Source organism: Gasterosteus aculeatus, chromosome 11, assembly GCF_964276395.1.
Source record: "Gasterosteus aculeatus chromosome 11, fGasAcu3.hap1.1, whole genome shotgun sequence".
NCBI lineage: Eukaryota > Metazoa > Chordata > Actinopteri > Perciformes > Gasterosteidae > Gasterosteus > Gasterosteus aculeatus.
In genome coordinates, this window is record NC_135699.1 from 12,247,893 (window position 1) to 12,265,448 (window position 17,556).

At 48.5% G+C, this 17,556-nt stretch overlaps 1 protein-coding gene across 15 annotated transcripts in view; it reads left to right on the forward strand.

The window, feature by feature from the left end:
- Positions 1-17,556, forward strand: part of cep112 (centrosomal protein 112) — a 75,561-nt gene that overhangs the window by 35,568 nt on the left and 22,437 nt on the right. For all 15 annotated transcript variants that reach the window (XR_013451323.1, XR_013451322.1, XM_040191793.2 and 12 more), the window contains 3 exons: positions 1,514-1,696; positions 8,114-8,344; positions 17,136-17,198. Coding sequence is in view for 13 of the 15 variants with exons in the window: in XM_040191793.2 (XP_040047727.2) it covers positions 1,514-1,696; positions 8,114-8,344; positions 17,136-17,198 (477 nt within the window). In the remaining 2 variants the exon portion in view is untranslated. The remainder of the gene's footprint in view (positions 1-1,513; positions 1,697-8,113; positions 8,345-17,135; positions 17,199-17,556) is intronic.

Consider the following 17,556-nt stretch of genomic DNA (forward strand, 5'->3'; position numbering starts at 1 on the left):
TCTCTGTGTGAGTCTTTAAACCAATGAACCGAGGCGAGATAAAATACATTTTTATCCACTTCTAATTCCTCCCATTGATCTATCCGGTGTGGGATGGGCCGGTGGGGGGGGAAGAGGAAGGATGGGGCAAAGCTCCTGTCAAAACCTGAGGGGGTTAAATCCCCGGCTTCCCAAAAATGAAGCATCCATTGTGGCCTTCGTCTCCTGTCTCCCGGGACGGGGTCCGGCTTCCTGCAGATAGCCGCTCATTCACCACCGGCCCTGAATAGCACGCAGCGTGCTCAGATAGGGGGGAGGGGGCGCCGGTTACGGCACGCAGAGGCCGCTGTGGCGGTGGATCCTCACCCAGGTAGGGTGCCGTCAAGCACAATGTGCAGGGGGATTAGCTTCGGAGCGGGGGAATCGAATGGGCCCCTCCCTCCCCCCTCCCGGGCCCCTGCTGCTGTCCTTTCAAAACTGGGGTCCCGCATGGCGTGTGTGTGTTGTGTGTGGGGGGGGGTCTGCTGGTTCCCATGGGGGAAGCGGGAAGGGAACAGAGCCTGGGAAAGGCTCGGAGCTGTGCGGCAGAGGCTCACCTCGCAGCAGGTGACTCGGCGCGTTTGTCCGCCGGGAACGCCGACTCGCTTTCAGCTGCCGGGACGATTTAAGAACGCAAGACATGGTGTCCCTTTGTGTCCCGTCAAAAGTGTGAGGCTTTCCTCCACTGTAGTGTGCGTGTGAGACTCCGATGAGACCAAAGTCCACTGTGTTTACACCGCGAGCCTTCTGGTTGGTTCACGAATCCTCATTAGCAGATGATTGAAGCCCGTTAATTGTTGCTTGAACTTAATCCCATTTAATAATTCAATAATGGACTTTAATTGCTTTAATTATAACATTGCCATTACAGGCAGTATCACGACTCTTTAAGCATCTTAGTTCTCTTTAAAGTTTTTTTGGCTTTGCTTGCCTCACACTTTAACTTTATTTTTTCTTTTCTTTTTTCTGATTTGGGTTTATAATGATCATAATAGTCGCCGCCTAAGCCGATTTTCGCATGCTGTCAGGCGCATAGCATGGGGCATCGGCTGGTTGCTGCAGCCAGATGGCTACCTCCTACCAGCTTGCATGCGGAGTCCAAACTAGCTGCTCTTTTCTAAGCCGATGGCAGAATAGGGTGGGGGGGGTCAGATTTTAAGAAAGAGGAGCGGGACATTGAGGGCCGGTCTGTACAATTGTCAGTAGAGGTGGGAGGGCGGAGGAAGCAAGACGGATGTAAACACAACGCTTCGTGTCTGACAACGTGAAGCATCAGACAAACTTTTTTTTAAAATGTTATTTCGTTTTCTTCCCCCCCCCACACCTATCAACCAATTTCGCCCCAAATCGGCAGGGTTGTTCTATAGGTGGAGGTGAGGGAGTTTGAGGGGTAGGACAAAACGGATAGGTTGGATGGACAAGTCGTCATGACGACGGCATCGCTCCGAGTGTGTGTTGGCTGATGGAGTCCCTCTTTGCCTCCTTGTCCAATCAGATGGCGGAGCAGCGCGAGCAGCACGAGCAGGAGAGGACGCGGCTCCAGCAGCAGCACAGCGCGGAGAAGGACAGCCTGGTCCAGGAGCGCCAGTGGGAGGTGGGCAGCCTGGAGAGGCAGGCCAAGGCAGCGCTGCAACACCACCAACAGCTCAGCCAGGAGTGGAGGAAGCGCGACGGTCAGGTAGGGGGGGGGGGGGGGTCTCCTCGGATCCACGTTCAACATGCGATGACCCGCCGCTCTGCTGCGGACAACCATTTTGGATTTTGCCCATTGACGTTTTTTCCGGGGAGGGGGTTGTGGAGGGGGGGCGGCGGTTTCAAAAGCACAGCGGGTTCAGACACTTCTTGTTGACTTGAAGTGAAACAGATATTTGGTTTCAAATGTTTTTAGAGAAACCTCGGCAGCTGTTGCGAGCGAACCGAAGCTTTCCGATACCGCTGTTTATTTGGGCCAAAAAAGTTTTTTTGAAAATTGAATAGACCAAACAAAAACAATTCGCACAGTCCTAACTTCCAGAGTAGCGTTAATCTTTTTGGGTATATTTTTTTTTTTACGAATTCTTCGTATCGCCGCAATGGTTTCACGATAGAAGACTTGAAACCCAAAAGGCGCCGGTAGCCCCGATGGGAGGAGAAGAAATCTGCTCTTTTAAGCTCCAAGCTTTTATTACAAAACCATGGGTATCATTTCTCTTTATCTTTCCGCTGGACGATTGTGGACCAGCGACAAGCGGCCGGTGCTCCCTCCAGAGTGCATTCTCCTCTCACCGCAGGTGGCCCCCTCCCTCCAGGAAGCGCTGGTGATTCTCTTATTGCACCACTGACATTTGGATCTATGTTATTGGGTGTCCATGACACCTTGTCGTGCCCCTCGCTCAGCCTTCGCCCCCCTCCGGGCTCCGGGCTAGCTTGGTAGCTCTGTGGGAAGCCGTTTGACAAACCTGCCCCCCAGCGGGGGCGTGGGGGAGTTTGACTCTTCCCGGTGAAACGGACGCTGTGAGCACGCTGGGATTTTTTTTGTTTGTTCGCCGTGAAGAGGGGATAAGGATCCAGCCGCAGTCGCATAAAAGTGACGAAGAAGCGCAACCATGCGCTTAGAAATTTCTTTTTTCATGAATTTTTAGGAGGATAATTAAGTTTTAAAAGACAAAAATGCATTCAACCATAGGGTACAAACTCAGAAGAACAAGAAACAAGAAAGTGCAATTTCCTCAAATAAGCCAATTTACAATTTGCTATAGATGAGTAGCGTTATAAGTACAATTTAAGTGCTACAATTTGTTAGTCTTTTAGGTAGAGTCTGAAGAGGTGTGTCTTTAGTTTGCGGCGGAAGATGTGAAGGCTCTCTGCGGTCCTGGTGTCTTCAGAGAGCTCGTTCCACCATTTCGGAGCAAGGACAGCAAAGAGTCGAGATCTAGTCGAGTGTTTTGCTTGACGTGAAAAAATGTTTACCAACACTATTGAAAAGGAAAGCCCATTTTTTCTCCTGATTTAAATGCCGATATATGTAAAGAAGTTGTAAATTTGGACTAAAAAAATGTTTTGTCCCAGAAAAGTCGAAAATGAGCCCCTGTCAAAAAAGTCAAATGAATATTGTGTCCTGCGTTAGTCAGCTCTGTGGCGCATCGCTCATCTTACCCCACAGAAGTCTAAAATGTCTAGGGACCGTTTCACGGGGGAACAGTTGTTTTTGTCCTTTTCATTCTGGCTCAAATATTCCCGCGTGTAACATTTTTTTTTTTTGGAGAACGTCCATCACTGCTGACACCGGCCAGCGCGTGGTTTGACTTTTCTGGAAATGCCTGCGCGACGTTTTCGGCTGATGACGCGCCGTCGTACTCGTGTCAAAATGACAAGTCTGAGGATCTCAGGGGGGGGGGTGACAGGAAGCCAACTTCCCCGGCGCTCATCTGAAGTTCTCACTTCCTGTTTGCTCGTGTAGCCCCCCTTTACCCCCCCCCCCCCCCCCCCCCACCTAATGTTAAAGATGTTAAAGCGTCAGGAATGGAGATTTTCCCTTGGACGGGACTGTGAGGTTTCTGAAAGTGGTTTTGGACGTGAGCCGGTTTGACTTCCTGCGTGAGCACTGCGATCTACCGGCGCGCCGCTAGTGACAGGAAGCTGACACTCCGACAGCGCGTATGTATTAAAGATGAGCAAAGACACTTATTATTAAACACTTACTAAAGAACTCTGTACTGTCACACTGGTGGCAGTCTGGCCTTTTCTAAGCTGTCACACAGGGCTGTGGAAGCTGTGGAACCCGGCGAGTTAAACCCACTCGCTGGGTCAGATGGAGAATCATCTGTCATCAGGTGACGTCTCAGCGGCGGACCACCCTGTAGCCCGGCGTGGCGATTGAACCCGGGCCGCGTCATTTCCCGTCGTCTCCCGCTTTCCCTCTTCCTGGAATCGGTGCATGGTCCCACACTCACAGGATGACCAGCACCCGTCCCTTTGATGTTGGTGGGACGCTAATAAATAGCATTCTTGACTCTGTGGTCTTTGAGAAGCAGAGCCGATGAGTCGTAGCAGCATGAAAAAAAAAAAAAAAGTGGACAATGTGTCTTCATCCAGCCAGAGAGTGTAATCCAAAACACTCTGACTTCAGCCGTAATAGAGCCGCTGCACATTATGAACCTGAATGTTGCTTTTTTTTTTTGTCAACATTCACACTTTTCTAGTTTCCTTCTTTTTTTTATTATCATGCTGTTTGCGTTAGGACGTTGTGAATGAATCGGAATTAAGCCTCTGGATTCGTGACCTGTTGTGTGGTTGGCGTCCCACCAACTCGACGGGGGGGCAGATTAACTCCCAGCCTCGTGGTCCTGTGTGTTCTCACAAAAGAATAAAGTATCAAAGCAAGCTTTCATTTAACCGTCTGTCCAGGTTGATGAAACGTTTTCTTGCTGGTTAAACATATTTGTGCTGTTGTCAGCTGATCGATGCCCCGCCCCCCTCCAGAGGAGCAGGGAGTTCTGTGGGCTGTTTTGGGGATCCGTCACTGGTTCTCCCTCTAACACGCATCAATCCTGACTGAGTGGCCTTCCTCCTTTGCCTCCCTACGACATGTGCGGCGATAAAATCCTCTACCCGTAGAGTGCCATGAATATATTTATCATTATTTCCAACATATTTCGCTGTTTTTCCTCAATAAAACTAAAAGATGGGACAGACTTTTTGGGTGGGGGAACAACTGAATTGTTCATTCATCATATTTCTCCCACCGGCTCCCCCTGAAAGCGAGGTATTATTTTCCTAACTAATTATTTGTGTTCTTTCAAAGGAACGCAACGCGCCATCTGGACCTCAAACAGCATAGGAGAGCGAGAGTCTAGTGAGGTCTTTCTCCCGGGCCACGGTGGGCTAAATAATGACGATGCCGATTGTTCAAAGAACGTGATTTAAGACGTGTCAAATGAAGAGGGTGATGACAGACTGAGTTAAGCCGAGCTAAGAGGAAGTCAGATGAAGCAAACGAGGCCGACGGCACTCGTGTGTGTGTGTGCGCACGTTGGTTGTCTCTTCGCGTCACCGAGTGATCCCGGTGTCCCTGCAGTCTAGCATCGTCAGGCGGATCTGGTCTCGTTGCTCAATGATTTTCCAGCAGCGGATCCCACAGAGCCGTGTTGTCACCGGCTTATAATCATTTCATCATCTTCCCCGTGTGCAGTGCTGAGTATTCCTGTTGGGTGTGAGTTTGACTGTCCCGACAAAAAAAATGTTTTATGAGCAGATAATGATAGTGAAAAAATGTGTTCTGGGTTATTATTGTATTTTGCTTTTCCTCTCTGATGTCACTACATCTGTGCATTAACTGTGGAGCCTGATGCTGCTGTCAATTAGCTTAGCTTAGCATAAAGACATAGAGGAGAAATGGCTCTTGTGGCTCATAAATATGTTGACAGCCTCTAAAGCTCACCAGCTACTGTGCTGAAAGTTGTTTATTTAATCCACACACAAACTTTGCTCCATGGTTACTGCGCAGACAGGAGAGTGGCATCATCCAGCTATCTGTGAAAGGTAAATAACAGTATTTCCCAGAAGATTCCAAACTTGTCATAGTTGGAAAAAGTCTAGGCCTAAGTTAGGTTCATAGCATAGGTCCGCAAAGTTTAAGCTAAAAGTTTTCCACTTGTCGTGCTAATGCAAACTAGATTCTCGTCAAAACTGTCACCGCACAAATGGCACATGTGCACCGACTGTAATACGATTATTGGGCCCGCTCCATGTTGGAGTGCCTGTGAGCCAACATGCACAATAGCAGGCCCTGGCACTGACAGGCCGAGATGGAGTGCAGCTATTCTGAATGTCATTAGTAGCGCCGGGGTTTGCCAAGTCATAAAATCCGCCGTGAGAAAGATTTCCCGCCTGTTCTTAGTTATATCAAGTCCATGCAATGCGTTTTTTCTTTTTAAACGGGAAAACAAGTCGCTTTGCTCTTATTTTGTGACATCGTTAATGTCTGGCGGTAATCCAAAATTAGCAAACCAGTGGAATAATGACTCCATTAAGAATACCGTAATAGATGCACTGAGCTGAACCCTTTATCCATTAGGTCAGACGTGATTGAAGCGGCAAAGGAGAGGAGATGTGGACACGCCTGCACGCTTTGTGATTGGTATGCGTCCTGGAATGGAAGATGGCACATTGTGGTGATAGGACGGGCAGCTTTGTTGTACTTGCAGTCAAGCAAAGTTAGAACAACTCAAGGAGTCCAGTTTAATTATAGGCACACCCTGGCTGTCCATAAAGGCTGCACCCTTTATGGACAGCCAGGGTGTGCTTATGATTGTGACTTACTGGAAGGACATTCAAGACAATGTGCTACTTTGTATAAACTCTGTATAATGGAGGTGGTGGCCTTCCAGTAAGTCACAATCATAAGTGTTGTAACAATTTCTAGGGTTTTTAACTTGTGTTTCTCACAATATTTTAGGATGACGAATATCTAGGATGAAGAAATCTCGTCCATCGCCGTCGGCCGCATGCCGACATGCGTCCCGCTGGACGTGGCAGCGCCCGCATGCTCGCCAAAGAAGGCGCGCTCCTTCGGCCTTGAGTGTCATCGCCAGTGCCGGTGTTCCGCGATTACACGCTAAACCGATATTCCTCATTTGTTAAAGAGAGATTTATACATTAAAGACGCTGCCGGAGCTCGGATCCGGTTGCTGCTCTTTCTTGAAGACACGAGCGCAGCCGGGAGACGGGTAATGCCGAGAGACGGAGGGCCGGGACGCGGAGATGGAAGATTGCCTGAGTTTGCCTCATATTCTCTCCGAATGAGCTGCATGCCCTCGTTTGTGTGTGTGTGAGTGTGTGTGTGTGTGTGTGTCTGTGTCTGTGTGTGTGTGTGTGACAGCTCGGCCATGTGGGGCTGTTTATAGTTCGTGTGTTACAGTCTCGCCAACGCTGGCGCACACGGAGCCGCAGCATCTGCCTGTTTTTGTGACACTCCTTTTGAAGTCTCTTTGATTCTCCCTAAAAAAGACTTGTTGCCTTAACGTGGCGTTGTCCTTGGATGCCCAGGCTTTTTTGGAGGGGGGTGGGGGGTAAAGGATATAGTGTGAACCCAAGTAAGATATAAAAGAAGTAAACAAAGAAGAGTAATGACAATGTGCAGTAGCTGGGGAACATGTGCTATTCGGGTCAGGGAAAGGTGAAACACAGCAGAGGCCGATGCCGTCGTCATTATTGATCGCTGTTGTTTAGAGAACGATCATGTTGTACCAATAACTGTTTGAGGGCAGTGGACATCTGCAAATATGACACAAACGTGTGTCCTTATAATGAAGCCTGAAGTTTACAATGGTGTGAAATTTACCTTCTGTTCAGTAGTGAGGCTGTAAACGGTCTGCAACATAGCAGCTAACTGATTCAGTTTGTCTAAACCGCTTATTCTCTCCGTTTTTTTGCCTTTTTTCCATGTAAGTTCAATGAGCGTGTCTCATTTCTGGGCTTTCTGAGGCTGTGGGGCTTTTTACCATTTGTACTTTGTAATGTTGACGCTGCGTGTCAGCACTGATAAAAGGCTCTTTTTGGGTAAAGTCGGGGCGGAGAAGGGAGGTCAAGAGAGGGGTCGTTCCATCGCAGCAGCCCATACGCACACACAGGAGGACAAAAAAATGGAGGCATGTTGGAGAGACTTTCCGTCACTTAGTCAAGGCGTATTTGTGTATTTGTCATTGTTGATTTGTTTTTATATTTTTACCCTAAAGGACACAGATTATGCCTCTTTTTCATCCATCACATATTCAGAGGACGTTCCAGCCAGACTTTAGTTGAGACAGAAACGCTTAAAGAATACAGGGGGGTGCTTTGTTATATCGTCTTATTTGGTATATTGAATAAAGATATTTAGACATAAATCCATCTGGAGGGATACATAATACACCTTAAGCACGTTTCACTTCAGCCAAAAGGATCATGGTAGCCTACATCATAAAACAAGAAATGTCTCTATCCCTCCTGAGACAGTATCTCTCCTGTCAACTGGGATACGCAATCTTCACTCACTATCCTGCACGGTACCTGCAGGACATTGATCGACATAACTTCCCTAACCGCCCCGCACGTCTCCGTATCCCTCTCATTCCAGACGATATCCGATCTGGAGGCTCAGTTGTCCGGTCTTCGCGATGAACTCCAAGACGCCCAGGCGCAGCACAAGCGACAATTGGCCGAGGTGGCGTTATTCCGGGAGGAGGAACAACGGACGGCGTTCCTGGACAAAGAGGCGTCCCTGGACCGGCTGCGTTCCGACATGCAGCGCGTCCGCGCCGACCTCGAGGAAAGCCACCGGCAGGAGAGGGATGCTGCTCAGGAGAAGGTGGGTGAAGGAGTGGAACGCCTGTTTGAACAAAGGTTACATGAAAGAGGCCACCTTCATTCGAGCGCCATTCCTTCCATTGCTTTAGCAAATCAACATTTTCTTCCTCGGATCACCCACGCTCTGTTTTAGACGTTTGCATGAGGACACATCGACAATTTTGTATTCGCCTTGTTGTTCCTTTTTATCAAGGTCAACAGGGTGAACCGAACGCGTCTGCCCGGGACTACTTTTATTTGTCTCCTATCGCCCACGACTACAAGCCGCCTTGCAAGATGGGCAGGTTTGAGGAGGAAGGCTCGCTCGGGACTTCACCACTGTGTTCACCGCATTAGAGCCTCAAACAGGAGGTCGAATCAGGCGATGCTGCTGGCCGCGTCGACACCACGTCTACTGGATCTTTTGGTTTTTCACTTCTCGCAATGATGCGATATACCTTTTTTTGACACGTGCAGGCCAGTTAGGGGATTGGATCTAGGGATCGGTGAAACAATGGAGGCTCAGGACATCAGGATTTGCTTACAGCTGTCTTAGGGAAACAGGAAGTACTTCAATTAGAATGTCTGAGGTTTCCCTTTCTGTCTCGCGCACCTTTCTGTCTCATATTCGCGCCCGTCGCCGCCACAGAAACTGGACCCGCGACTGGGAAATCACTCATAAGCTCGCGCTGGTCTAGCAGGAAGCCGACCTAAGGTGGTTGATCAGAACCTAATCCCTCGGCAGGTCCCATCAAAGAGAGCCTTTTTCATTAGACACCATCCCACGCCAGCTGCACGCTATTACCCCCGGAATGCAGGGACCTCCAGAGCACCCGGGCGGCCATTTTGGCTCCATATGGCGCGCAGAACCCGGGGGTGGTGCAGGGAGGGAGATCCGAGGGGAGCAGTGTGCTTAACGCAGGCTAATCCTCGTTTGAAGGAATCACGCTATTTCCTATCACTCACATTTTTTCCCCTTTTTGGATACGTGAAGGCTGTTTTGCAGCGAAAAAGTTATTGATCTTCTTGGCTCTCTTTAAGTCCCCTCTCGCTCTCTCTCTCTCTCCCTCTCTCTTCCCTTGGGGGAAGGAAAAAATCACCCATAGTTTTGGGGGGAATCTGGAGTGGATTCAAAGCAGCGATGCTTAATGTTCAACTTGGACGGACAGCATAAGCAATGTGCTGTGCTCACTTTTTATGGAAGAGATTCATGATTTCTCTGTGCTTTCTTTTTTTCACGTACGAAAGGTTGACCGTCATGACATTTTTTCTACTTTCTAATCCGTCAGAGTTTGACTTTCGGGGCGGGCAGGGAAAAGTTTCATCACTTTGCAGCGGCCTGCTTTTTTCACGATGGATTGAAGTCCGCCAGCTCTCAGATCCATATTGACTCATTCGCCCTTTTTTTTTTGTAAGCTGAAAATTTCTCATTCTTTTGATGTAGACAGAAATGCTGTCCTCTGCAGCCCACCGTCCTCTTGGAAGCAGAGCCCGGGAAGGCTAGCGTTTCTTCCCTTTTACTTTTTGATTTTTTCCAACACATCTCCCAGATCCTGGAAAAAAAAGTCTGGAGAAATCCATTAAATCCTTGAATGGATTCCCATCAAAGACGTGTGCGTTCAAGGCAGCGGGAGAGAGGGACACAGGGGGATGGGATGAGTTTTTGGGGAGTAGACAGTCGAGGCTGTTGGAATGAAATAATGAGAGGCAAAATATCAGAGTTCAAATGAACAGATTACAAACATTTGAGCGGCACCCAAAGAGAAAGGAGCAGAGACGGAGGAGGTAGGCTGAGTAGAAGGTGTGAGTTTTTTAGTCTGGTTGGTATTGAAGGATATCTTTCTAAGTGTGTGTGTGTGTGTGGGGGGGGCGCATGTTTGTGGATGAGAATTAGCGCACACCTCCACAAACCTCCCAATCTCCATTCTCCACCGAGGGGCCTGTGAAGCTGCCCGTGTGCCTGATGAACACGCTTCATATCTGGGGCCCCAGTAAGCACGGATCCTGCCTCTCACCTGCACCACCTCCTTATCTAGCCTTCTTTTTTTTTTTTTTTGCCTTTTTCTTTTCCCACCTCAACTCGTCCATCTCTCCCCATCTTCCACCACCATCCTCCCCCTGCGCCTTCAAGTCGTGGCACAGAACATTCAGACTTTGAATAAAGAGTTCCAGAAATCCAGGCTGGGCTTTGAAGAAGGGAATCGTGTTCCTTGCCACACATACATGGCTGTGCGCACACACACACACACACACACACACACACACACACACACACACAGACACTGATGCATGGTATATAAAAACACAGGTGATATTTGCAATTAGTGCTTCAAAGGCAGTTTGGTTCAAGGAGAAAAGGTCTTTATATTGGCACTCACTCCCTGCTTGCCGATACTAGAGGTCTGAGATACGGTGAGACAAAAGCTCACGAGGCCGCAGGTTTGCTAGGAAATGAATAACGGAGATTAGATGTGCACATTTTAGCCTGATATACTTGTGTGTATGTGTGATCATGAGAGTGTGTGCGTGTTTGTATAAATGCATCCCCTACTTTCACTTCAGATCAAAGCGACGGGGAATTTAATCAAATGGTAGCGGAGTGTGACGAAACCACCCGCAGGCAAACATCAGCCAATGAGAGTGCAGCTTGTTGACACACAGCCGCCCTTTCCAAGCCCCCTGTGTCACAGCGCCGGTGTACCTCTGGGCGCGTCCCACGAGACGTTGTCACTCTGACACGCAGTCGCAAACAGGTGGAGAATTAGAAAGCGGAGGAATGAAGGCCTCTGTTTCACAAGTAGACCCCCCCCCCCCCCCCTCAGGTAATTAACTTTGCTGCAGGAAGGAGCTGGAGCTTCCTTATGTGTGCGTCCACGATATTTCAGACCACACAGCTGGTTTGACAGCCAGTGGTGCAGCAGGTGCTGAAGCTCTTTGGTGCCATTTGGCCACAAACTGTTTCTACTAAGCACAAATCAACCACAAAATCGACTGCACTCAGTAAATGCACTTCCACCACATCAAAGCCGCTAGTTCGCTGTCGACAAATCTGATCGGACGTGTTTTTTTTGGGAAACGTTCGACTTGGTTTGGTTCTCTCTGCGTCTGGCTTCAGTTGCGGCGGGGAGCATATCTGAGGTGTGAGCAGATTTCTGCTGTGATAAACTGCTGCTGATGATAAACACCACGTGTTTGTGATCGGCGATGCGGCTGGAGCGGAGGATCGCAGTTTGGCACCTCGGCACAGACTGCAACCCTCATTTGAGTTCTTTGGCGGAGGAGAATTTGTGTGTTTATACCTCGTGTATGTTGTTCCATGCACAGCGCTGAGTAGGCCGTCTTTTCATGTGGCCAGAGATCCATCTGCTTTCACACTATTGGACCTGACCATATCTAAATAGCGTTTGACTTATGGGATCTTAATGTGCCCTCGATGTGTTCTGGTTGCATTATTGTGCACAGTTAGAACTGTGCACTTATAAACAGACCACCCAAGGTTCTTTTTTTTTTTTATGCAAAACATTCACTCTGATTTTCCAACTTTTTACCGAGCGCGGTGCAGATTTTGGTCACTCTGTACCTTTTGTTCTCCTGCATCTCTGCTCTTATTCAGGGCGACACCAGCCACCTTTTATGCTGGCTTTCATCATCGACCAAAGGAGACTGTCCACATGCAGTGATGATACAGTAAACTGCAAGTCCCCCTAAAAGGATCTTAGTCTGAACACTAAACTCTGAGTGCAAAAAGTCCAATCAGGGATTTTAAATCAGCGCTCCAACATTTTCATAAACCATCCTACGCGAGCGTTGGCGCTCTCTCTGTGTACCGTTCTCCATCTCAGCCAGGAGATGGTGGTACGAGGTTGTCGTCACTGCTGTTGTCATGGCCACATCTTGCCTCTCTCCTGCCCACTGTTATTAGGGTGGTTTCACCGCCATTTGGAGAGACACCAAATCCCCTTATGCAGTCGGTCATGGATTAGACGAGAAGAGAAACACAGAGAGGGATGATCAAAGAGGGTCTGCATTCACCTCGCACTAACAGAGTAAATGGGAGACAAAGACGTGTGGGGGTGGTGGGGGGGGGGGGGGGGATCTGAGTTTACGGGAAAAAGATGTAAAGTTTAGGGCCGTTGCGTGCGAGGCATTCGGATTATTGGTTCTGCGGTCGGCGCGTGTTTACATCACAGCTGCTGCTTTAGCTAAAACCAAAGCATTGGTGTGTGAACATAAGTTGTTTGTTTGTGTGCGTGTGCGCAGGCCTATCTGAGCTGCTCGTTTCCTCAGTGCACCATTGGGCCCGCGGGGGGTGGGGGGGGGAGAGACCCAGCAGATGAAAGTGGCAAAGTAAAGGCTTTGCCTTCCCCCCCCCCAAAAAAAACATCACACAGTTCCCCTTGCTCACTTTTTGAAGTCCTCTAAGAGGAGGGAGGGAAGCGACACACTTTCTCAATCGCATTAAAACATGGCGTCAGGCAGCTCCCATCTTGTTGCACGCTATAGATTACACTTTGGTTTGAAGTGGAGTTTTAAGTGGGACACCGTGATTTCGGGGGCTCTGTTTTTTTGGGTTGAGTTCCTAATTCAACTTGATTCATCCCACATCTGAACATCAGGCAGACTTGCTGATCAAAGCACAAACGGGCAGGAAGGGACCTGAAGGACAGAATCTCATCACAAAAAAAATAAGTTGACATCTCTAACAGTTGTCTTAAGGTACCTTTGACCGTAAAACTGTCCACAGAACATCCGTGGTTTTAAGGAAGGGGGGGGGGGGGGGGGGGGGCACTGCCCAGGAGGCGTTCACAGCCTCAGACCAACCCCTCCCCATGACCTTCTCGCGTGGGTTTGGATGGAGCGGATGGTAATGCGGGTCACTGGTGGTCTGATACTTCGGCCTTTAGCCGAGTGACTTATTTGGCGCGTTGCGTATCTGTCGTGTGTTCATCCTGCTTGTGATGCCGTCTTTCTGTACCGCCGGGTGACAGCGAGCAGTGGTGGATTATTAGAATCACTACTGACAGGCAGCGATGGCAAACTGTGAAATGGAAATAAAGTCTCTTGTCACTACAGCACCAGCTCTCACAGACACAAAGGCATAGCACAGCAAGACGGCAATGATTACAGACAAACGAGCAAATAACATCTCCCCGCTCTCCCTCGCTGGCAGATTGAACTCAAATTGTTGTGAAAGACACGCCGAGTGAACAGAGGACCGTTTTGAATGCATACAAATACCGCTGCCACTCAAAATGAGAGATTCTCTTAGAAATCATGTTATTTTTCTTTCTTTCTTGAAAAATGAGCCCAACAAATCAGTTCCCCCGGTGTGCGAAAAACACGGCGGAATAAAAAACGATCAACAACCATTTAAAAGAGAGCGTCTCTGTTAAAAACATCCCTCTGTTTTATCACAGCTCCGCGTGGTGAAGGGAAACGTCTCAGAGGAAAAATGCCATATGGAGGCAATATCCTGGCCCGGGACCACGGGCGGCCCCTGAACAGATTGTGAAAGTCCTGGAGAACAGGCGCTCTGACTTTAACACACGCAGTTATCACGTGTTGGCCAGGCGGACACTTCCAGGTCTGAAAAGTGGAGCCGATGCAGAAGTGCCTTCAGTTTTATAAAAGCCAGCAGTGGTACTGATTTGTATAGAAGGCTATGGGGAAATGATCCATCTTCCATTACTTGATTTATTACCTCAGTAAACATCGTAGGCAAGAGTTAATGGTCCCTGGCGATGGTGTCAGGTCTTCAATACAGCATGATTTCATTTGGTAAAATGTGGAGTTTTTCGAATCAAAAACAGACCTGTTTTTTTTAAACAGAATTTAAAATAGACCAGTGGCGGCTGGTCCATAGAGGGCAATGGGACGTGGCCGCACCATGAGCGATAGGGGACAACATTTGTTTATTATATACATACATTTTACAAATGGTCAATATTTGAGTTTCTGAAACATGGTTTATATATAGGGGTGCCACCTTCATTGCAGAAAAATAAGGGACGCTAAGACGGCCGGGGGATGGGGGGGAGTGGCTTCACAGATTTTGGGTGGGATCATTTGCATGGGATGCTGCATTGACGACAACTCAGAAAATACAGGACAAACCCCGTTCCGTATTGATTCAAAACGGGACACACTATTTTATTCTCAAATACCGGACGATTCCGTATTTTAGGGGTTGGGAGGCAACCCGAATTCTATACACGGTAATATTAGATTAGATTAATATGAGATTTGGGCATAGCCCTTTGCCGCCCCATATATACTGGGATGTCTACTGAAACTGATTGGCTGGCCCTACCAAAAAATAAAAAATCCACCAGCCACCACTGAAATGGACCTTAAAGCGGGTAAGCTTTAGGGCGTGGCTACCTTCTGATTGACAGGTGGCTACGACAGCGACAACGAAGGCTTCCCCCCCCCCAAAAAAAACATCACACAGTTCCCCTTGCTCACTTTTTGAAGTCCTCTAAGAGGAGGGAGGGAAGCGACACACTTTCTCAATCGCATTAAAACATGGCGTCAGGCAGCTCCCATCTTGTTGCACGCTATAGATTACACTTTGGTTTGAAGTGGAGTTTTAAGTGGGACACCGTGATTTCGGGGGCTCTGTTTTTTTGGGTTGAGTTCCTAATTCAACTTGATTCATCCCACATCTGAACATCAGGCAGACTTGCTGATCAAAGCACAAACGGGCAGGAAGGGACCTGAAGGACAGAATCTCATCACAAAAAAAATAAGTTGACATCTCTAACAGTTGTCTTAAGGTACCTTTGACCGTAAAACTGTACACAGAACATCCGTGGTTTTAAGGAAGGGGGGGCACTGCCCAGGAGGCGTTCACAGCCTCAGACCAACCAAAGTTATTTATTAACGTTTTAAGTCATTACATATTTTCTCAAAATAACAAGATGGGTGCAGGAACCAATGGGTCCACTTCTTACACACAGCGTGCGGCGTTGGCAGGGTTACTCCATAGAGGAACGTTTACTCTATTTTCTTCCTTCTTCCGCAACAACACAATGGTCCGTTCCGGCTAATGGGACCCGTTGCACACCTTGAGCAAACTTCACTTCCCAAAAGCCAAGGATCAAACGCGGGATGTGTGTTTGGCCTACGTGTGTCCTGTTGGTCCATTGTCTGTGTTTGAACAAGCGTGGCTTGTGTCTACATCTTTAAGTGTGCGTGTGTGCGTGTGTGTGTGTGTGTGTGTGTGTGTGTGTGTGTGTGTGAGAGAGAGAGAGCGAGAAAGAAAGGGAAAGTTGTCATCCGTATTCTGCCACTCCCATCAGTCCTTTCTTAAGTGTGCGTGTGTGTGTGTGTGTGTGTGTGTGTGTTGCCTGGTTCCCACTGCAGATTGTTAATTAAGTTCTGGTAAGCGGTGCATGCCTCGCCTTCAGATGCACTTCCACTCTCTTTAACGCGCACACAAGTACCCTCACACGCGCACAAAGACACACACGCGCACACACTTCAAAGCAGCCGCACTCCACACAGCTAGGATTAAGAGGCGATTGAAGAGCCTGATAGAGCCTCAAAGTGCCTTCAGCACCAAAATGCCTTTGGCAGGGCACAGGTAGTCTCTTTGAAAGCGCCTACACACACAGACGCACACACGCAGCTTTTAATTTAGCTCTGATTTTCCCTTTGTATTTGTCACAGTCCTATCGGGTTATTTTTCTTGCATGTACAATCCGTATCTTTGTCTATTCCCAGACTTTTAATGTGTGCTGAGATGGCTGAGCTGTATAATGTATGATGCTGTGTAAAGCTTCCCGCTAAATTCCCCCGAGTGACTGTAGGTAGAAAGAATCCACGAGCAGCAAGCTCTTCATGTTTTTATGAAACATCAGAGGCAGTTTGCGTGTCAATACGGCCACATGTTTTCCATGAATACTGTCACGTGTGTCATACGATACGGAGAGTCGCGCACACACACACACACACACACACACACACCTCGTTCCCTCACAGCCAATTACAAGGATGACGCTGATATTTACCTTCTGATGTGAACATGTTCACCACAGAGACACATTTGAAGTCTCATCCTCTTTAGAACTAAAGAAATCACATGTCTTTCAAGCCAATGTGGGTTTATGGGTAAAATAAATCGGAAAGCAAGCGTGTGTGTGTGTGTCTCATGGGTGTGCGTATGTACGTTTTTCTGTATGACTTCTTTTATCTGCATGTCTTAAATTGCCTCGCACTCGTCACTGTACATAAACAGGCAGCCATTGACATCCCCATCGAATTCAATCACTTCACACCTTGTAGCCACCGTTTCGGCCTCCCACAAGCGAGCTCCGGGGGGATAAAGAAAAAACACAAAGAGCCACTCAATGAAATGGTAACTACGCAGCCTTGTGTCTCCACAGCTCCTCCCAATTAACCCACCCGATAATTGGCAGTAATCTATTAATGTTTTGCCCCCCCAAACCACCCCCCCCCCCCCACCCCCTCCCTTTGTTAGGTGATGAATTGTTGGCAGACCATCAGGGGAGGGGTACCCGCTTTACCCCGTGCCCGTCACTGCCTGCTGGCACACATGAGCGTTGGGACTGGGCTTGTGCCAAGGGAGGGGGGGGTGGCGGACAAAACACTGCCAAGAAGCAAAGGTCAACGTGTGTGTGTGTGTGTGTGTGAGCACAGGTAGGGTGGCAGGGTTGTGTGTCTACATCCTAACAGAAGATTACATTTCACAACTCACTCTCTCTGTGTGAATATGTGTGTGTGTGTGTCTCTCTCTCTATCGGCCCGTCTGGATATCTCTCTCGCTCACTCCCCTCTCCTTCCTGTTGCAGAGCAACAGCCGGTTGAAGCAGATTGAGAGAGAGTACGCTCAGAAGCTCGCCAAGTCTGCACAGGTAATCAGTTTTCTCTTCTACCCCCCCCAGTTTCCCTCCTTTTTTTTCATTTTATATTCCACTGAACTACTTGAAAGGCTGGACAAATGCACTGATGGGAGCGGTGAGGAAGCTCATAAGGAAACACACACACACACACTCTCTCAAACACACAGCGCGCCCCCCTCCACTGCCCTTTATACTTAAGCAGATGTGCACGTACGTCCCGTATCTGGCATGAGGTTCGTGCAGAGTTCGGATAAATAAGTCGTATAGTGTCACATAGAGGATATCCAACGCTCCAGCGTCTGCCTTTTCTCTTTCCTGTTCCTGTTCTGTCTTCCATCCTCCGCAGCGGTTAAGAGTGGGAGACACCACG